This window comes from Opisthorchis viverrini, assembly GCF_000715545.1.
Source record: "Opisthorchis viverrini unplaced genomic scaffold opera_v5_58, whole genome shotgun sequence".
NCBI lineage: Eukaryota > Metazoa > Platyhelminthes > Trematoda > Opisthorchiida > Opisthorchiidae > Opisthorchis > Opisthorchis viverrini.
The window spans coordinates 199,601-216,926 of record NW_008751716.1 but is presented as its reverse complement, the minus strand read 5'-3'; the positions used below and the strand labels follow the sequence as shown (position 1 = coordinate 216,926).

General features: G+C 44.4%; 4 protein-coding genes across 4 annotated transcripts in view; 3 read left to right on the top strand and 1 right to left on the bottom strand.

The window, feature by feature from the left end:
- T265_03905 (hypothetical protein) overlaps positions 1–2,065 on the top strand; it is a gene marked incomplete at both ends in the record, with an annotated part of 20,048 nt that extends 17,983 nt beyond the window's left edge. Inside the window, one exon of the mRNA XM_009168506.1 lies at positions 1,849–2,065. Coding sequence (XP_009166770.1) covers positions 1,849–2,000 — 152 coding nt within the window. The remainder of the gene's footprint in view (positions 1–1,848) is intronic.
- Positions 2,066–5,248: 3,183 nt separating this feature from the next.
- Positions 5,249–17,326, bottom strand: part of T265_03904 (hypothetical protein) — a gene marked incomplete at both ends in the record, with an annotated part of 35,716 nt that continues 23,638 nt past the window's right edge. Inside the window, 11 exons of the mRNA XM_009168505.1 lie at positions 5,249–5,578; positions 7,439–7,552; positions 8,108–8,176; positions 9,065–9,178; positions 9,734–9,802; positions 10,124–10,483; positions 12,041–12,121; positions 14,477–14,690; positions 14,796–14,950; positions 15,001–15,071; positions 16,651–16,721. Coding sequence (XP_009166769.1) covers positions 5,249–5,578; positions 7,439–7,552; positions 8,108–8,176; positions 9,065–9,178; positions 9,734–9,802; positions 10,124–10,483; positions 12,041–12,121; positions 14,477–14,690; positions 14,796–14,950; positions 15,001–15,071; positions 16,651–16,721 — 1,648 coding nt within the window. The remainder of the gene's footprint in view (positions 5,579–7,438; positions 7,553–8,107; positions 8,177–9,064; positions 9,179–9,733; positions 9,803–10,123; positions 10,484–12,040; positions 12,122–14,476; positions 14,691–14,795; positions 14,951–15,000; positions 15,072–16,650; positions 16,722–17,326) is intronic.
- Positions 5,277–5,528, top strand: T265_03903 (hypothetical protein; the record flags this gene model as incomplete). Its single annotated transcript, XM_009168504.1, has 1 exon — positions 5,277–5,528. One exon carries the CDS (start codon positions 5,277–5,279, stop codon positions 5,526–5,528), a length of 252 nt encoding a protein of 83 aa, XP_009166768.1.
- The window catches only part of T265_13361 (hypothetical protein), a gene marked incomplete at both ends in the record, with an annotated part of 17,020 nt that continues 7,182 nt past the window's right edge, over positions 7,489–17,326 (top strand). The window contains 3 exons of the mRNA XM_009168553.1: positions 7,489–7,536; positions 9,115–9,162; positions 12,966–13,160. Of these exons, the coding sequence (XP_009166817.1) occupies positions 7,489–7,536; positions 9,115–9,162; positions 12,966–13,160 (291 nt within the window). The remainder of the gene's footprint in view (positions 7,537–9,114; positions 9,163–12,965; positions 13,161–17,326) is intronic.

Here is a 17,326-nt window from a genome sequence, read left to right as displayed (position 1 = left end):
CACACTATATATATATATATATATATATATATATATATATACCTTGTACAAGGTATTTCTTCCCTGTCCCGGCCTGAGCACGTGCAGCCAAAATTCTGAGGTGGATTAGGACCACGAAATCTTCGGTCAATATCTGGCACGTCAGCTTACGAGCCATATCATACTGAACGTGTGCTGCGACGACGTGCCTATTTCCGTAAGCATCTGAGGAGACACAAATGACCTCATCCGCGAGAACGAACCCCAGCGACGGCAACCATACTGTACACACTGAGTGGCTTCATAAAAGTGCTGGTATTGTTAACACTAATCAAATAGTGCGATTCTTCCTTTGAATCTGTGGCGTTTTGAGTAAACCCTTTAGGTTTGTTCGGTAGCAGAACACTGTTGACAGTGCTGCGGTTCCGTAAGAGGATGTCACATGCGCCAAATGGGTCTGTGATAATATTAAGGAGGCTTTCTTGGCTTTATGGTCATTCGTCATTTATCAATTCATGGGTTTGTGTGCTTGATTGTCTGGGGTCACTAAATGTGAAACGCGTCTTCAATTGAGCATGATTTTTGACATCCCTCTCGCGTTCAGAATACTTTGATTTCAGGGTAGCGCCCCTTATCTGAATGACTTGAGGGACGTTGTGAATTACTCCGCGATCTTTAGCAGATCGTCTGCTCTTCATGTAGCTCAGTAGCTTTCGTCCATCATTGAAACTTTGGAAGTCACTCAAGAGAAGTTTCTTCACCGGTTGAGGGTCATTGACATAGATTTCGGCGGTTCCTAACACTCAAATAAACTGAACGCATATTCATATTTCTTGTATAAGCTCCATATGCTAACTCATACCGACGCGTCTACAGGGTGCTTCCACCTGTTTTTTCGTACATTGCTGTCAAACGGGGTCGCCCCCTTCCGGCCTTTCTTTTTAACCTTATGGTTGATATAGTAGTGAGATCTCTTCTTCTCTGCCACACCTTTGGAATCCAGTTGCCCCCGGGGCGTTAAATCACGGCACACCATGGCGTGTTTTTTGACGATAGGGCGCAGCAATTAAGTTAATCGTGCCACACAACAGTATGCACTTCGCAGGCCCCAGGTCTCTACCGATCAGGAAGTCTGTGTCCGAAAAAATCCGGTTGTTTCAGCAGCTCTACAGCTACCATGAAGGACGCTGAATTAAGATCAGATCGAATTTTTCCATACTGCCGCTACCTGGCAGCACCGGCACGACAGCCTACATTTTCCTCCCTTACGCGCTTGCGGATTATTGTTCCAACAACAAAATACAGACTTTGCATAAGAGTCTTCAGCAGACTGAGCGAAGAAAGCGACCTGGTTCCGGCCTCGAGAATTGTGACTCCGTTACGGTTTGTAAGCCCGTATGGATGGAAAACGTCCTGTGATTCCTGCACCATACTGGTTGAGATCACTAGTGAGTCGACTATCGAAATATCACAGTATGGATGACCCAAGTGGTTAGAGCGCGAATTTACTGACCGCAAGGTCCGTGTTTCGAATCCGACCTCCGCCTCTCGACTTTCCCTGTCTAGGCTTGGGCACCCTGGCAGTATCCCGGTCCTCGTGCAACCTTCGGATGGCATGGCACTTAGGCACCGAAAGGGTGCTACAACTGGACGAATATAGATAAAAACGACTAATTCTTGTTTTACACTGCATTTGCTGCACTTGCAATATACCGCGCATAAAAGGTACCATCAGTAGATTGCAGAGCGAAATTCTGTGCCTGTTTGCGAAAATACAGTGATCACCTATCTTGATTTTCCCGTAGAATGGCGTTTATTTATCGCACACTGTAATCGGTCTTGTGCGTATCCTTCCCCCCTCATTTCTAGTCAACCTAAACACTTTCTTGGATTTGCTGCAACCAATGAAACAAAAACAGTGTGGTGCCACAAAGCGTCCGGAGTTCGCTGGCGTAGCCACAGCGGATGCAAAAGGACTTTGTCAGCTCTATCGTGCCTTGCGAGAGAAGGAGAAAGAATGATCAACCATCGTTTTGTACCTAATAATCAACTTGTTCCACAGCTCTTTACGTTTCTCTGCACGCGGAAAACTGGGGCTTAGAATGCGCTGCTTTCATAATACAGCCATCTAATTCAGAACGATCACTACCACCGGGAAATCGGAGTGTTTTCTTCAATGAGGGTCACTCTCACTATTTAACCTTAAAAGTTAGAAACGGAACGAAATTCATCAGTCATTCGGATGTGTGTTCATCATTAGCTCTAATTTCTTGCATGAACTGAAACCAGCTTTCCATTCACTGCAACGTCAGGAAATCCTTTTTGTGTTTGTTCAGTCCAACGCAACACATTTAGCTATATGAACTGGCTGATTTGCAACTTGGCTATCGCCTGCGCAAAAGGCTATCAGAAATATGCTGTACGAAACCACCAAGACCTCCCGTTTCTCTTGATTTTCCTTATCCCCGTTCAGCTCAATAATCTCAAATCCAATCAAGTTAGTCGTTCAGCTATAGCATACTTTGGGTATCTAGCTACCATGTCACCCGAAGGAAGCACGAGGGCTGAGATACTGTCAGGGTGCTCAAGCCTAGACTGCAGCAGTTGAAATTGCAGGGTTGGATTCAAACGACCTACCTACCGGTGAAGTTTGTGCCTCAGTGGTCCTAAACCATGCTAAAAACAGACCGTATCGTCACATCACCTTCATCCGTGGTATCATGCAGCGCGACCTGCATTGTCCATTATAGTCAACGTGGGAAGCTTCATGTATTTCAAGCATGCAAGGCCTTCAATCCGTCCCACAACTGGCCAGACCCTAAAGTGCGAATAGGTGGGGCTGTTTTTTGTTAGGGGCACTTTTTATCTGGTTATTTGCAGATTTCTCGCAGCTTCCGCATAGACGGCGAGTACTCCCGTACTGTCCTTCAACGGACATTTTGTTTCTCATATTGATATAATAATGCATAAATTAGTCCTGGAGGTCACTGTTAAACCGCGTTTGTCGAATGAAGATGAGGGTTTTCTTGGCTGGGTCAAGGAAGTGACCTGGATAGCGCTCCACACTCACTCAATATGTGAAACGATGTTTTAGGGGTGATGTGCCTTTAACTAAGAAACATCACAAACGAGAGATTCGGCTGGGTTCCAGGTGAGTCTCCCGTCAAAACCAGATTGGTATGCAAATGAGTGGATCTCACTAAAACCAATCAGTTTGATGAGCAACTGTTTTGGGTGACGTGTGCTCAGAATTTGACTATCGCCGAAAGTATTACGAAAAAACGGGTGACGCTATCAACGTTTCGCACGCCATACTGCCGGCTATACTTGATGAAACACCAACGGTTAATTGCTTTCTGAGCAGTTAATGTTGTAAACCGATAGAAAGCTACTTGATGGAGACGTGATTTCTGAAGGGCTACGGGAATTCGTGGTGCCAATCTAGCTTAAATGGCCTAGTTAGTGTCCAGGTCTGAAGTACAGTGTGTGTTGCCTGAACGTATTCCTGTCTCTTGGATGCTACTGGATCCAACTAAAATTGGGACTTTGGGATCTCGGTGTTGGAGCGCTCTCCGACGCTGTAGGCAGACGCAACAATGCGGTATCTTGTGGTCCGTCAGATTTTCATTTGATTCTTACGTACGAGGTTCGGGAAACAAATGAAACCCAAATGTAAATAGATCATCCATGTCAACTTTTGATCAGCAGTTCCTGTTACCACTATTCTCAATGTCACATCCGTTCGACACAACTGGATGAAACGATTTTTTAACGCGCCCAACCCCAACTTCGTCTTTCATTCACGTTGAATCGACAAACCCGCTTTTGCCAACCAGGAGAGTAGCCGGTTCCGCTTATCTGGTGAGTCCATTCTCTGCGAAACAGGTTTTATTGCAGGATGAGTTCGCGCACTAAGGGAACGATTGCGAGGCTAAGCAACACACCTGCTTTCATTACTTTCGGTTCAGCGGAAAGCTCTGCAACCATCCCACTCCGCTGCATTATATGGCGCCATGAATCAACTTGGAAGACCCCGGTGACAATCCCGAAACCGGTTTCGTTCAGTGTGGTGGCAACTGTTGATCGCACCATTTCTTTGGAGTTTACCGCAGCTTATGAGTCGGTGGAATTCCAAGATGATGAATAATGATGCGTCCGTTTAAACTTCTGTCAATCATCGGTTCGCTTGCCGGAAGACCGAAACCTATTTCGACCGAGCTGCAATGTGGAGGATATCGAAATCAGATGTTTGTCAACTTCTAGATTTTAGGAGAGGTGTTTCTTCAAGACTGAAATTATTCAATTATTCCTCCGAGTTTTTAAATGTAAAACCGTATTCCACAGACTACATTAGGATGGACTCGTAATCTCCCACCATTAGCTGGTAGCCCCACAAAAGTCGGGACAATATAAATAAAAATAAACTCCGGAAGTCCTGGACACTTTCCTCTTAATTACAATGCTGATTCCACGAATGACTACCTATTTAAGCGGGACAACTTTCTGTAATTGGTTCTACAGTAAGTGTTCAGGACAAGCGTTATGCCTCAGACCCCTTCATTTTATTTCTTCGTTCGTAGTGGGCAACAGTATCCTATTTTGAAGGTCATAATCTCTTATTTTGTCATGAAGTTGCCGTCGCTATTATGGATTTCCTGAGGTGAATCGGTGGGTGCTATTGATGTACTGGGATGTTTGTCGGATCGAACTGACAGCATTATGTAGATAAACAGTTAATCTATGTGGTTGGTTGGACTGTACTTTTTATTGTTATTCATATACCAGAACAATGTTCTGAAAAAAGCTGCGCTACTGGGGGTAGTTAGGCCAGGATTTTGACAGTTGCCCTCCTAAACGAGTGAAACACACAACTTATGCTAATAACCACATCTCAAAGCGATTTTAAAGTAAAATAAATCCGCGTGAAGTTGTGCCACTACTCAGTTTGACCTGTGTACAATACGAGTCCTAAATAAAGCAGCTCGTTACGAGCAGGTACAGAGCTGTCCTGCGAAGCTTATTCAAGGAATGAAACTCGGCATCCGTAGCACAAAGCTGTGTTGCGAATTCACCTTTGTCTTGCGCAATAGAGGGACCACTGATTTCACTTGAGCGTCTGTATTCAAGGTTAATAAAATGGTGTACAAAAGGCTGGACGGCAGTCAATAGGAGCCTGTCGGGTCAAAAATAATAATTGATATACAATAATATGATACATATAACGCTGTTTCGTCCATCAAGCAATCGATTAGTTGCCAAAGACAGGTGCCTATTTTGCTTTCAACGTTGCTAATGGAATGATTACTAGTGTCCGCCCCTCGTCGGCCACGCTGACCACCACAGAACCTGCCGAGGAATGTACCGTTTGTCCTTCTGACTTCTCTTTGAGAAAACTGAGAATTGTCTCTGGGGCAACCGAACAAGATGGTCCGGCTATTCCCAAAGGTACCAATTCCTTTGACCAACGACGGAGTATGGCTGCTAGTATCGACGAAGAAAAACTCGTCGTCGAGTTTTGCAGCAGCACTGTCGATGGTGGAAGCAGCTGAATTGAGCGTTCATATTTCGCCGTCCATGGGTTTATGACACGTAGATAGCCCTGGAAGACGAATGAAATCCAAGGTTTGGTGGTACTAGGGTAGCTCGGTTAAATTTCATGACTCGGTCACTTTTGACAACAAATCAGTGGTAACTAGTTGAATGTAAGTGCAAAGGGTAAATTGCATAGATTTGGCTTGGAGGCTCCCGCTTTATGCAATGCCTGGACATAGTACGGAGTGGAGCAGAAGGGGTATAGACTACCATCCAGATTACCTCCGTATGAAACGATTAAGGCTTTCTGAAACTCCTGTAAGACAAAGTTGCGGAGATAGCGCGGTTCACTAGTGACGCGACCAAGAAGTCCTAAATGCTACTTTTCTTCAAGGCAACCGAGGCTATTGCTCACGGAGTGTCCGTGTTTCAGACAGCACCGAACAATGGGAAGGTCTCAGAGATGCCTGAGCTCTTAAGAGTTTGTGAATAACACAATGACTCAAAATAAGTACGACCGTAATCGTTGGTGGTATGCTGAAAATGCCCGCAATACAGTATTCATAAACTGTGTCAAGGCGCATTGGTACCAAACAGATCTCATAGTTGGTTCGTTCATCCTCTTCCAAGACTACTGTCCACAAAAGTTCACAGTCTCACGCAGCTACATGACGGTACAGAGAAACGCGAATTTATCCACACGAAGCCCAGCAGGCCTAGTCAAAAATTCAAAGTCCAGCTGCGGCGTCTCTCCCAGAAGCAAAATGTATAAAAACGTGGCAGAATAAAATTATACGCAGAATGCAGCTGATTGAACCTAAAGTTCACCGCCAGTATTATGGAATAAGTATAAAACGGGAGGGAAATGTATAATAAACGTGCTCGAAGGACCGTAACCAAGCGAGCAAAACTGTAGTGATAAGTGTACTAGTCAAAAATGGTTAACGGTCGGCTTAACGCTTTCGCCAGATATCCGGAACAAGCGGGCGTATCGTCATATTTCAAAGAAACAGCCCTGTCCAGGTTTAAAAATTCTTGCTACTAGCCGGACAAAATTTTCCTTTTGAGGTTAGATCCCGCCTCCGAAGGCTAAACCATAAAATCCAAAGAAACGCACCATTGTTTTGTGGCTATCCAATTCTTGATATGGCTGGACATTTCCTCGTCAGATATTTCTCTTTATTTGATCGTCCAGTTTTCCTGGACGCACTGTTAGTCAACAAGAATTTTTGGTGTGGACCACGACAGCGAAACGGCTGGGAGGTCACATTGCGGTATAGTTAAACCTTGATATACTGAGGAACGCGCCATGAAATTTCAGACTAACGGATATTCGAAGATGCAAAGATGGGAGGAATAACTTCAGGTATTCTGAGACGGTCCGCAAGGCAGGTGGAGCTTACGGATTAGCGGGACTGTCTGGGTACCCATGTGTATTGGAAATTACAGTGGCTATCGGTGTTTATCGGTTTCATGACGACCAGTCGCAAAAAAATGGGTCAAAAGATTGAGGTCGATCGTCAACTAACGGTGATCTGTCCACTGAAGACAAGATTCTGGTACTGCATCGTGGTTGATGCCAAAATACATGCCGGCAATCGGGTGTAATTTTTGAACGTTCGCGAAACCTCCCGGCTTCTTGAAAGTCAGTAGGCTCATTCGAATTGACCAATTTTTATGGAAGAAATTATATATAAAAGAGGTTCTGATAACAGTGTCCATTGGTCATACTTGGTGGAGGGTTCACTTCAAGGAACTAGTTAACGTAATCGGCCACTTGTCAAGTGTAATATGGAAATCTGCCAAAGAGAGACTTCCGGAAACATGCCATAACTTTGAAATCATCATCACTGTGAAGCATCGGTGTTAAACACTGATGTCATGCTGTCGATGATGATAGTGATGATCAACTGTAAGAACCGCGTACTTGTCGTAAAGTGGTTGTAGCTGCCACAATTTCGTTCACTGATGATTTAGGGATGTGGAGTAGGTAGCTGCGATTTGGAGGCGGGAGCTGATAAACTGGTGCGTAAATGCGGCACTGTCAGTGGACTGTCAAGTGGGGGGATCGGAAAGGGAGCTATGACTCATGAAATACCCCATTATTATAGGTTAGCAACCTTCTCTCATGGATGGACTCTTTTGCAGGAGAGTACGGCATCGCGACATTATCGTATCATATGCAAATGCTTGAGCTCTATATCCCGTTCTGAATGTAAACGGAAACAAATCGTGGATGAAACATTAATTGTTCACACAACTGCTAATCAGGAAAACCCAACGTGAAGTTACTCATTAAGGCCACTCAAAGAGCGCTCCACATAATCAACGGTCAACGTCTAATAGATTGAAAAGTTTTAAGCCATGACTACATTGTCTCCAGTCGGCAATAGTTCACCACAATTACGGCACTTCTACTGGTGATAGGAAAAAAATTAAAATCGTCTGTTTGAAACATCCCTTCGGCATTTCGACAATCGGGAAACGAGAAACTGAAACAATGCCAGTTAGCCCTAGACCTAGGAAAGATTTGAATCTCTTGGTCGGTGACCTGTGACTTGGTCCAACAATGGAAAGCCTAGTTGAATTTTCTCACCTGATCGCCAAATATCACTCGATTTTCGAAAGTTAATAAAGGATCCCCAGGTCTGATGGTGGAGAGATTCTGGGGATGAGAGGAGAGGATGATAAAATTGAAGCAAAGTTTTAAAAAATAATGAGTATTCTGCATTAACAAAGATGAAACCATTTAAAATGTGAAAATGACTGGTTGTGCGAAAAAAGCTAACATTCAGGATAGAAGAATCCATTCCGACTGGTCAACCCTCCATTCCTACTCGGCATTAACAAGAATTTTTGGTGTGGAACACGACAGCGAAACGGCTGCGAGGTCATATTGCGGTATAGTTAAACCTTGATATACTGAGGAACGCGCCATGAAATTTCAGACTAACGGATATTCGAAGATGCAAAGATGGGAGGAATAACTTCAGGTATTCTGAGACGGTCCGCAAGGCAGGTGGAGCTTACGGATTAGCGGGACTGTCTGGGTACCCACATGTATTGGAAATTACAGTGGCTATCGGTGTTTATCGGTTTCATGACGACCAGTCGCAAAAAAATGGGTCAAAAGATTGAGGTCGATCGTCAACTAACGGTGATCTGTCCACTGAAGGCAAGATTCTGGTACTGCATCGTGGTTGATGCCAAAATACACGCCGGCAATCGAGTGTAATTTTTGAACGTTCGGGAAATCTCCCGGCTTCTTGAAAGTCAGTAGGCTCATTCGAATTGACCAATTTTTATGGAAGAAATTATATATAAAAGAGGTTCTGATAACAGTGTCCAGTGGTCATACTTGGTGGAGGGTTCACTTTATGGACTAGTTAACGTAATCGGCCACTTGTCAAGTGTAATATGGAAATCTGCCAAAGAGAGACTTCCGGAAACATGCCATAACTTTGAAATCATCATCACTGTGAAGCATCGGTGTTAAACACTGATGTCATGCTGTCGATGATGATAGTGATGATCAACTGTAAGAACCGCGTACTTGTCGTAAAGTGGTTGTAGCTGCCACAATTTCGTTCACTGATGATTTAGGGATGTGGAGTAGGTAGCTGCGATTTGGAGGCGGGAGCTGATAAACTGGTGCGTAAATGCGGCACTGTCAGTGGACTGTCAAGTGGGGGGATCGGAAAGGGAGCTATGACTCATGAAATACCCCATGATTATAGGTTAGCAACCTTCTCTCATGGATGGACTCTTTTGCAGGAGAGTACGGCATCGCGACATTATCGTATCATATGCAAATGCTTGAGCTCTATATCCCGTTCTGAATGTAAACGGAAACAAATCGTGGATGAAACATTAATTGTTCACACAACTGCTAATCAGGAAAACCCAACGTGAAGTTACTCATTAAGGCCACTCAAAGAGCGCTCCACATAATCAACGGTCAACGTCTAATAGATTGAAAAGTTTTAAGCCATGACTACATTGTCTCCAGTCGGCAATAGTTCACCACAATTACGGCACTTCTACTGGTGATAGGAAAAAAATTAAAATCGTCTGTTTGAAACATCCCTTCGGCATTTCGACAATCGGGAAACGAGAAACTGAAACAATGCCAGTTAGCCCTAGACCTAGGAAAGATTTGAATCTCTTGGTCGGTGACCTGTGACTTGGTCCAACAATGGAAAGCCTAGTTGAATTTTCTCACCTGATCGCCAAATATCACTCGATTTTCGAAAGTTAATAAAGGATCCCCAGGTCTGATGGTGGAGAGATTCTGGGGATGAGAGGAGAGGATGATAAAATTGAAGCAAAGTTTTAAAAAATAATGAGTATTCTGCATTAACAAAGATGAAACCATTTAAAATGTGAAAATGACTGGTTGTGCGAAAAAAGCTAACATTCAGGATAGAAGAATCCATTCCGACTGGTCAACCCTCCATTCCTACTCGGCATTCAAAACTATCCACAAAATACCTACTCATATATCGGGTTGGAATTGTGGGAATTCAGCTAAGGAAACATCGGGTGGGGCTTCTGGACGAAGCGTGCCTATTGTGATTGTCCACTTTAGCATGTGAAGATAACGCTGACTTACCAAACGAAACGTTCTCAGAAGGCTTGGGGGATCCAGGTTCCAAATCGCCACGGTACTATCTAGTTCACAGGTGACGAGCCGAAAGGCTTTTACACAAGGCCTCTGCAACCCATCTGAGTCAATCAATCTCAAAGCGTTACTCATCGAATACCAGTGGAGCCCGACAGAACCAGAGTGTGCGTGTGGTGTGGAGCGCGTGTGATTTGTCGTGGAATGTTTCCGGTCCCGAGCCAAGTGGATCGGGTCACCAATCATATCCAACGAAAGACTGAAGGAAGCACTATCTGTCGGAGACTGTGCGTACAATCCGAAACTGACGGCATATAGATTCCCAGACGCATAGCTCACAGCCAACATCAGCTGTAACGTGGGTTGAGTAAAACAGTGAGCAAAAACGTGCTTCACCTCGAAACGATAAATAAAAATGACGTTCTGAGAACATCTTCAACCCCTGATTCAGAATATCTCTGCAAAAAAGCTGACTGGGTTTTTCTTAGGGTAAACTGAGTGGGGCCTCAGGAGAACTACTATGCGTATTATGTGGCATCCCTGGAAAGTGGATCACGGACATTCCCTCCTACGAATGTCCCAGAATCATAGATCGTATCAGTTAGTATCGAGGAATACCCAGTGGAGTGATTGGTCGGAGCGTTGATGCACCAATGCGCATGGTGGGTGATCGCCAGTCGCAACAAGCTCTGTTTTCGGTGTCACAATCGAGATGCCCCTAGCCATACAATAGACTACGTGTGGTTTGACATAAGTGAGAGCAATTGTGGAAGTTTTCGGATGATTCCAGTGAGATCCGTCTTTAGGAGTGTGCCTGTTAGACAACTTACAAGATATGACTGTCACTTCATACCGATGCCGTTCTTGCTGTCAACTTCCTATGCGCTAAGGGGCTAGGATTTGCAAGGTCATGGAATCAATCCTAGAAATTTTTTCTGAACATCTACTTAAGGCCGCATAGAACAAGCGATTGAGGGGGGGGGGTGATGTCCGCACAGTTCAGTTAAACCACGGAAACATTTCCATTGAAGCCGTCAAGTCAAACTATGACGGGAGATCTAGCGCATTTTGCCTTGGTATGATATTCTGAACCAGCCATAAGACATCGATTCACAAAAGTTTAGAACATGCTAGCTGAGACAGTGATTCTTGTGGACTTGTGTCGGTCACACTGTTACAGACGTTACAATGCCAATCGCGCAGACGTTTGCTGCATCCACTTGGACGATGTAATTCGACTTCGTTATCACTGGCATTCTGTCCGTGCTTATTTTAGCATACCACAAAGCTGCCAACCGAAATTCTTTCATTCCATGGTGCACACGTCAGTCTGCAATCTTCGAACGATGAATCGCAGTTTCACGTGATGCTAACATTATCCTTCATCAGATGATAACATCACAATGCGGCTGAGTGGCAAATGCGATATTTCACTCGACTTTCACTCATGAAGCAAAGTCACCTCTCTTGGTATTCGGCTTGTGTATGCACTCTACAGACCGTGTGATTATGGCCACAAATGCCCGAGCGGACCATTTGTCCTCTCCGACAAAGCGATATCAATATCCCCAACATCCGTGAAGGAAGTTATCAGCGGAAACGAAGTTCAGATGGGGGGCACTGAAATTGGATGGAGTTTTAAACTCTTATTACCGCAACATAAAACTACTTACTTCCTAGAGAAACTGAATATCCTGCATGAACTTCCCGGTGTTCTAACATCAGACAATGTGTCTTTAAATCGATCTCAGGTTGCATCAAAGTTGGCGTTGTGTTACGATGATCACAAAAGTGATGGTTCTCTATTGTGGGTGATTACAACAGCTACCTACAGTTTGAGCTAAAACAACCGCGAGAGAGACTGAACTCCTTTTAAGGGTTTTAGAGCATGGGACAATAAAGGCTTACCTTGGAGAAGTCGAAGCTCAGTATGGCCGCCGAATCCAGAGAGACTTGGTAGAGACATTCGCCCGTGGATGTACTGTAGAACTGAAAGCAAGCAATACATGGACAAGTAAAGCAGTCGGAATAGGCGTATCGAGGAAATTCTGAGGTGTTGATGAACCAAAGGAATGTGAGTGACGCTACGCGAAATTGTAATGAGCCGACTTCAATTAAAAGCAAAAGGAAGATATTATTTTTATACGGTATGGTTGTGGTCAGTAGGGAGTCAAAAAAAAGCTGATCAGACTGGAGATTCCGCACCACGAAGAAGCTGCGACCTGTCCCAGGTACGTACGAGCTCACGATGCCACAGCCGACAATTCTATTCGCTAGTACCTGGTACTATCTTCAGGAGAAGCTGAGGACCTAATCTACGAAAAGGTCGCATAAACTCTCAGAGTCGCCGTTTGAACACAAAAAAAACAGACTCCTCAAGACGTATGAAGATAGGTGTCGCAAAATAATGGAAGCCAGTGGCTGTGTTACAACAGGCGTGAGGCTTATACCCCTATGGTTGGAAACTGTCGGTCCAGTACCTGATTTGAATAAGAACGAGTGACCACCGAGTGGCCCAAATTATCTGAAACCTGTTTTTGATCCAAAATCCGAACAAACAACCTAGTTTCGGCAGAACGAAAAGATTCCCCTCCACCTTTTAGCAACGCTGAACAAAGTTCATCTGGCCCGATACTCCGACGGCGCTTCAAGGCACATTAGTACTACACAATTTGACGGGGTGTATAGACCCAAAAATGACGGTCGAATGAAGAAGTTAGGTACAGAACAGAGGATGAACAAATTTGTTGAGAACATCCCACCCAGCGATTTAGACTCTTGTCCTTAATATAGATTATGTTTCCCAAATCATCTTTGATAAGGTAACTTTTAGGTCCTGTTTTGTGGATTAAAGGAAGAAGTACGGTTCATTCCCAACTGCAGCGGCCTCCTCCATTTCTTAAACTTCTTGTTTCCACCACGCCCCTGTCCATACATATTTTACGCTGAGAACCGTCGCCTCTTCGACTACGCGCAATTCTGCAGTGGTTTGATCAATCCTGACTCGCAAATCCTGTTCGAATACCAAGTATGCCAATCAGGACTGTGTATGGGCCAGTCTAGCTATCGGACATGCGGAAAAAACATTACGATACTTATATCTTTGTAATGTACTACTCATAAGATTGCTGAAAATCCATCGACAGTCCACGACCGGTTTCGCCCTTTTTGGGGCTCATCAGGTAGGCGCAGTCCCCGGGGTTCCGTCAACCTTATGTTCTACTTGAAACCAAATTGCACAAAATTAGCGAATATACACTCATTTGCAAACTAATTTGGTTCTTTCGAGAGACTCACCTGGAACCCAGCTGAATCTCTCGTTTATGATGTTCTCAGGCATATCACCCTTGTTTCGCGGAACAATTGCAGATGGTTGTTGGACACTCCAACACAGGACTGTTGTTATTTTCCCGTCTAGTGTGACCATATTGCTTAACGTCCCATAGAAATGTGTCCCAAGAATAAATGGCTAGCCATTGTAGCTTCCTGCTATTGTGGATTCGTTCTTCTTTTATCGGGTCATTCAGCAGTAGGTTAGAACATATGGATCATCGACAGTGGATTACACAGTATCGCATTTTCCCGAATAAGGTCATCTTAGGACCACTTGACTGTACGCTGTGCATGCGTTGTAACCATTTTCATGCACTTTAGATATAAGGAACTTCGAGATGCCTGACAACCCTCCAATTTTAAAGTACTCGTCATATGCATGGACACGGTCCTCAGCAGTCACATTTCGCTTTCTCCGACAGATTCCGCGTTAAATACCTTGGCTTCTTCGCACTATAACTGGAAGAGTTGGGTTGGAAATTGTTCACAAATTTAATCGCCGTTCATTCTCGAGTCCCTGAAGGCCGAACTTTTTTCTTTCTCCAACCTCGTAAGAATGGTGGTGTCACAGTCCAATTGACCCAAATGAATTGCTAACAAGAAAGTGAAGTGAATATCACCCGTGAGCAACGATATTTTGTATTCATGTTCACTGAATGTTCGAAGGTCGCCCATTGTGGATGCGGTCAGGTGCTAGTAACTGCACTCAAACGGGACCCAAAGTAATACTTTCTGAGTTCCGAACAAGTGAGAACGAAACTGTGACCATACTTAGTGAGAAAGCATCAGATGATGTGTTCAAAATCATGAAAGCAAGAAAAACATCTGGTTTGAATGAAGCAACGAACGTATGATGTACGTATCAGAAGTTCCGGTTATATTCATCTCTAAAAAGCAGATTGTGTCCAAGTTGCTGTTTTGGAAAGGATGAACGTAAATACACTTTGTTTGCCGATAGGAATGCATAAGTAATTCATATCGCACAGAGACATAAATCATTGACTGGCTTACACAGACTCGACCGTCTTCTGAACCACTAATGAGGATCCAATGTCTGATGTGCGTTTGTGACTCGCCGGTGTGATTCGAAAGCATTGTACACTTCAGTCCCATGACCGGCCGAGAGTGAATATGCCATTGTCGGGTTGGGAAACGTGCTGTTGAGCTTTGTTCATTGCATAAATCGAACCAAGCTACGTGTCCCCGACTGGTACCAATCGCGAAACTGTGCGAATAAAAAGTGAGGTGGTTCAAAGAAGTGACATGGAAAGCAAATCAGCCCACCAGATCCAGTGGCATATTTGAGGGTATGAACACCCATTGAAATTACCTTTGTTCATCTGTTACTCGGAGAACGGTTACACCACCTGGATGTTGTGAACGAGGCTGTGATGAGGATGAATTTGTTTCGAGGCAAGAAGTGTCTTCGGCCTCCAAATCTGGGTAGAACAGAGTTGAAAGCTGAGCAGACTTGCAGTCCCAACGCTGAAAAACGAACAGATATCATAAACAGAAAATGCGTCTTTACAACATACCTCAACTGTCCCATCACTGCAGCCGGCGAGCAGCGACCCACCGCACAGGAAACGCATTGTCCACACAGTCGCTTTGCAGAAAAAGAACAAGAGATGAACAATCAGAACGGGCAACAAGGTGCAAACAGGCTATTGTAAGGGATACGGTGATTTCTCGAGTATTCTTCTCAAAATAAAACAGCATCCTTACAAGGATCAATTCACTGATAGGTAGACGGGCAAAACAGCGCATGGATGGGGATTGGACAACTTCTGTAATGTTAGTTCTAGGGTAACAGCGAATACTGCTGACGAGGCATGTGAGTAATAGGTGGTTTTCTCGAAGCTCCGCATCGCGTCTAATGGAAGGTGAGGTTTGTTACAGAACTTGTGAAACTAGTTTGCAGCGTTCGTTTATAATTGCATGATAGTCAATGAATATCCACGAAATTTCAAAAGGACGCGTGAGTGTTCATTTTTTTTAAATACTATGCGCATATGAGACGTTTACTTTCTCGTCGAATAGTTTGTAACTGTTTAGTTGATGTTTGCTAATAAAGGACATCGGCTTTCCTCCTTTCACTAGCACCCGACCAGCAAACACCGTTTCCCGTAAAAATCGGGAACCGCCGATGTTAATTATTGCATTGATTAAGGCCCATATAACTATAGGAAGACAGGATTTTCAGTTACCAGGTTAAGCTGAGTGGGTGATCACCGACGTAGCTTATTATGGTTGGTGAGTGCAACTTTTGGACACCTTAAAAACAAGTACTGTGGGGCGTGAATTTCGGACAACAGTACCTAACGGCGGGGGGGGGGGGGGGGGGGGGCTGGTTTACTTCAATTTACCAACCCCTTGGAAAAACCATCACAGGACGAGTCTTCGGACCTCTCTTAATGTTATCAGAAATCCGATATACGTGTGGCTGATCGTGAAAAAAACTGCGGAGCTTTGCAGTAAGAGGATAGTATTCAGTGCCAAAGGTTTGCTATTTTTCTTCCAGTGACCGGCGAGTGATTTGAGCTTCGCGCTAATTTCTTAGTTAAACAATTGTCGTCATATTTTCCTTCAGATGCCCAGACACTAGGATCTGCTGTTTTCACAGCCGGAAGTGTTCAGTTTGAATTTCCCCGAAACGTAAAACTCGAGGGGTGTCTTCTTTCATATGGCATGCACCGCATGGTAGACTGGCACCTCACATGACCATCCTCTTTGCTGTGCCACTTGAGAATTGAAGTGTATTTGTGAATTTGTTTGTGGGTTGGTAGCTAGCTCGGTAGATGTGAAACGTCGCAGTGCTAATATCCAGGACTGCGGCACGGCGAACCGGGGCGCTTGATTTGTTGTGCTGTTTTGCAGGTATTTTGCAATGTAAACAGTCATTTGCCTCCAAAGCGGTGATTATGTTTCTATCGCCTATGATTTTTCGGTAGTACAGAAACTAGAACGCGAACGCGGGATGATCTACACGCGGCGGACTCCTGTTCGATACATGGATTAAGACAAAGTCCCAAGAGCTGTAAGAAAACCACATCAGAAAGGGCTTGCTGGTAAACTTAATTCTCAACGTTGACCTTCATCCCATTGGATTTCAAATTCCAACGGTTTTTGGTAGCGATGGTGAATAAGACTACGGTTAAACTGACAGACACAGCAGGCATACTTACATCGTCGTTGGGCAGGTAGTTTAGAGTGCACCGCAGAATTCTGTCTAACAAACACCGCCGAACTGGAATATCTGTTAAGAAAGGGGATAGATGTAATAGACGAGTCGAATGAATGTGACTTTAAAGTATGAATTTGATAAGGGGTCCCAAAATGCACCTCTTTCCGCACAGCACAGAGACAAGTTGACATGAATTATCAGCCGACAGTTTCGACGAACCCGCCGAGGGTCAACTGAAGCACGTCTTGTCGGATTACTATTTCGCTATGGGCGTCCGATGCGGACAAACACAGCTAGGTCTCCTATCGTCAGTTTCGTTAAGTTACACATAAGGTCATGTCAGCCTATTGAAACAGACGCTTTGATTTGGTCTGTTAATCTCTGCAGGGTTAGTAATCAATCCAGTAGGTGAATGTATCAAACTTAATCTGGTGGGTGGCATACGGCAGGCTTCGGTGATTGCCCATCGGTTGCGTCAGCAGCGCAGCACCACAATCGGCTCAGGGTAAACCGCTTGTGGCTTACCCCATATGCGAACTGGTTCAATCACCGTTGGTCGACGTCAATCCACAGTATGAACTGGGTATGACATCTTAGACACAGTTTCGGCCACCTGTCACAAACTTTGTCAAGGATTTTACAATAAAAAAATCCACTGATGAAAAAAAACAAAATGA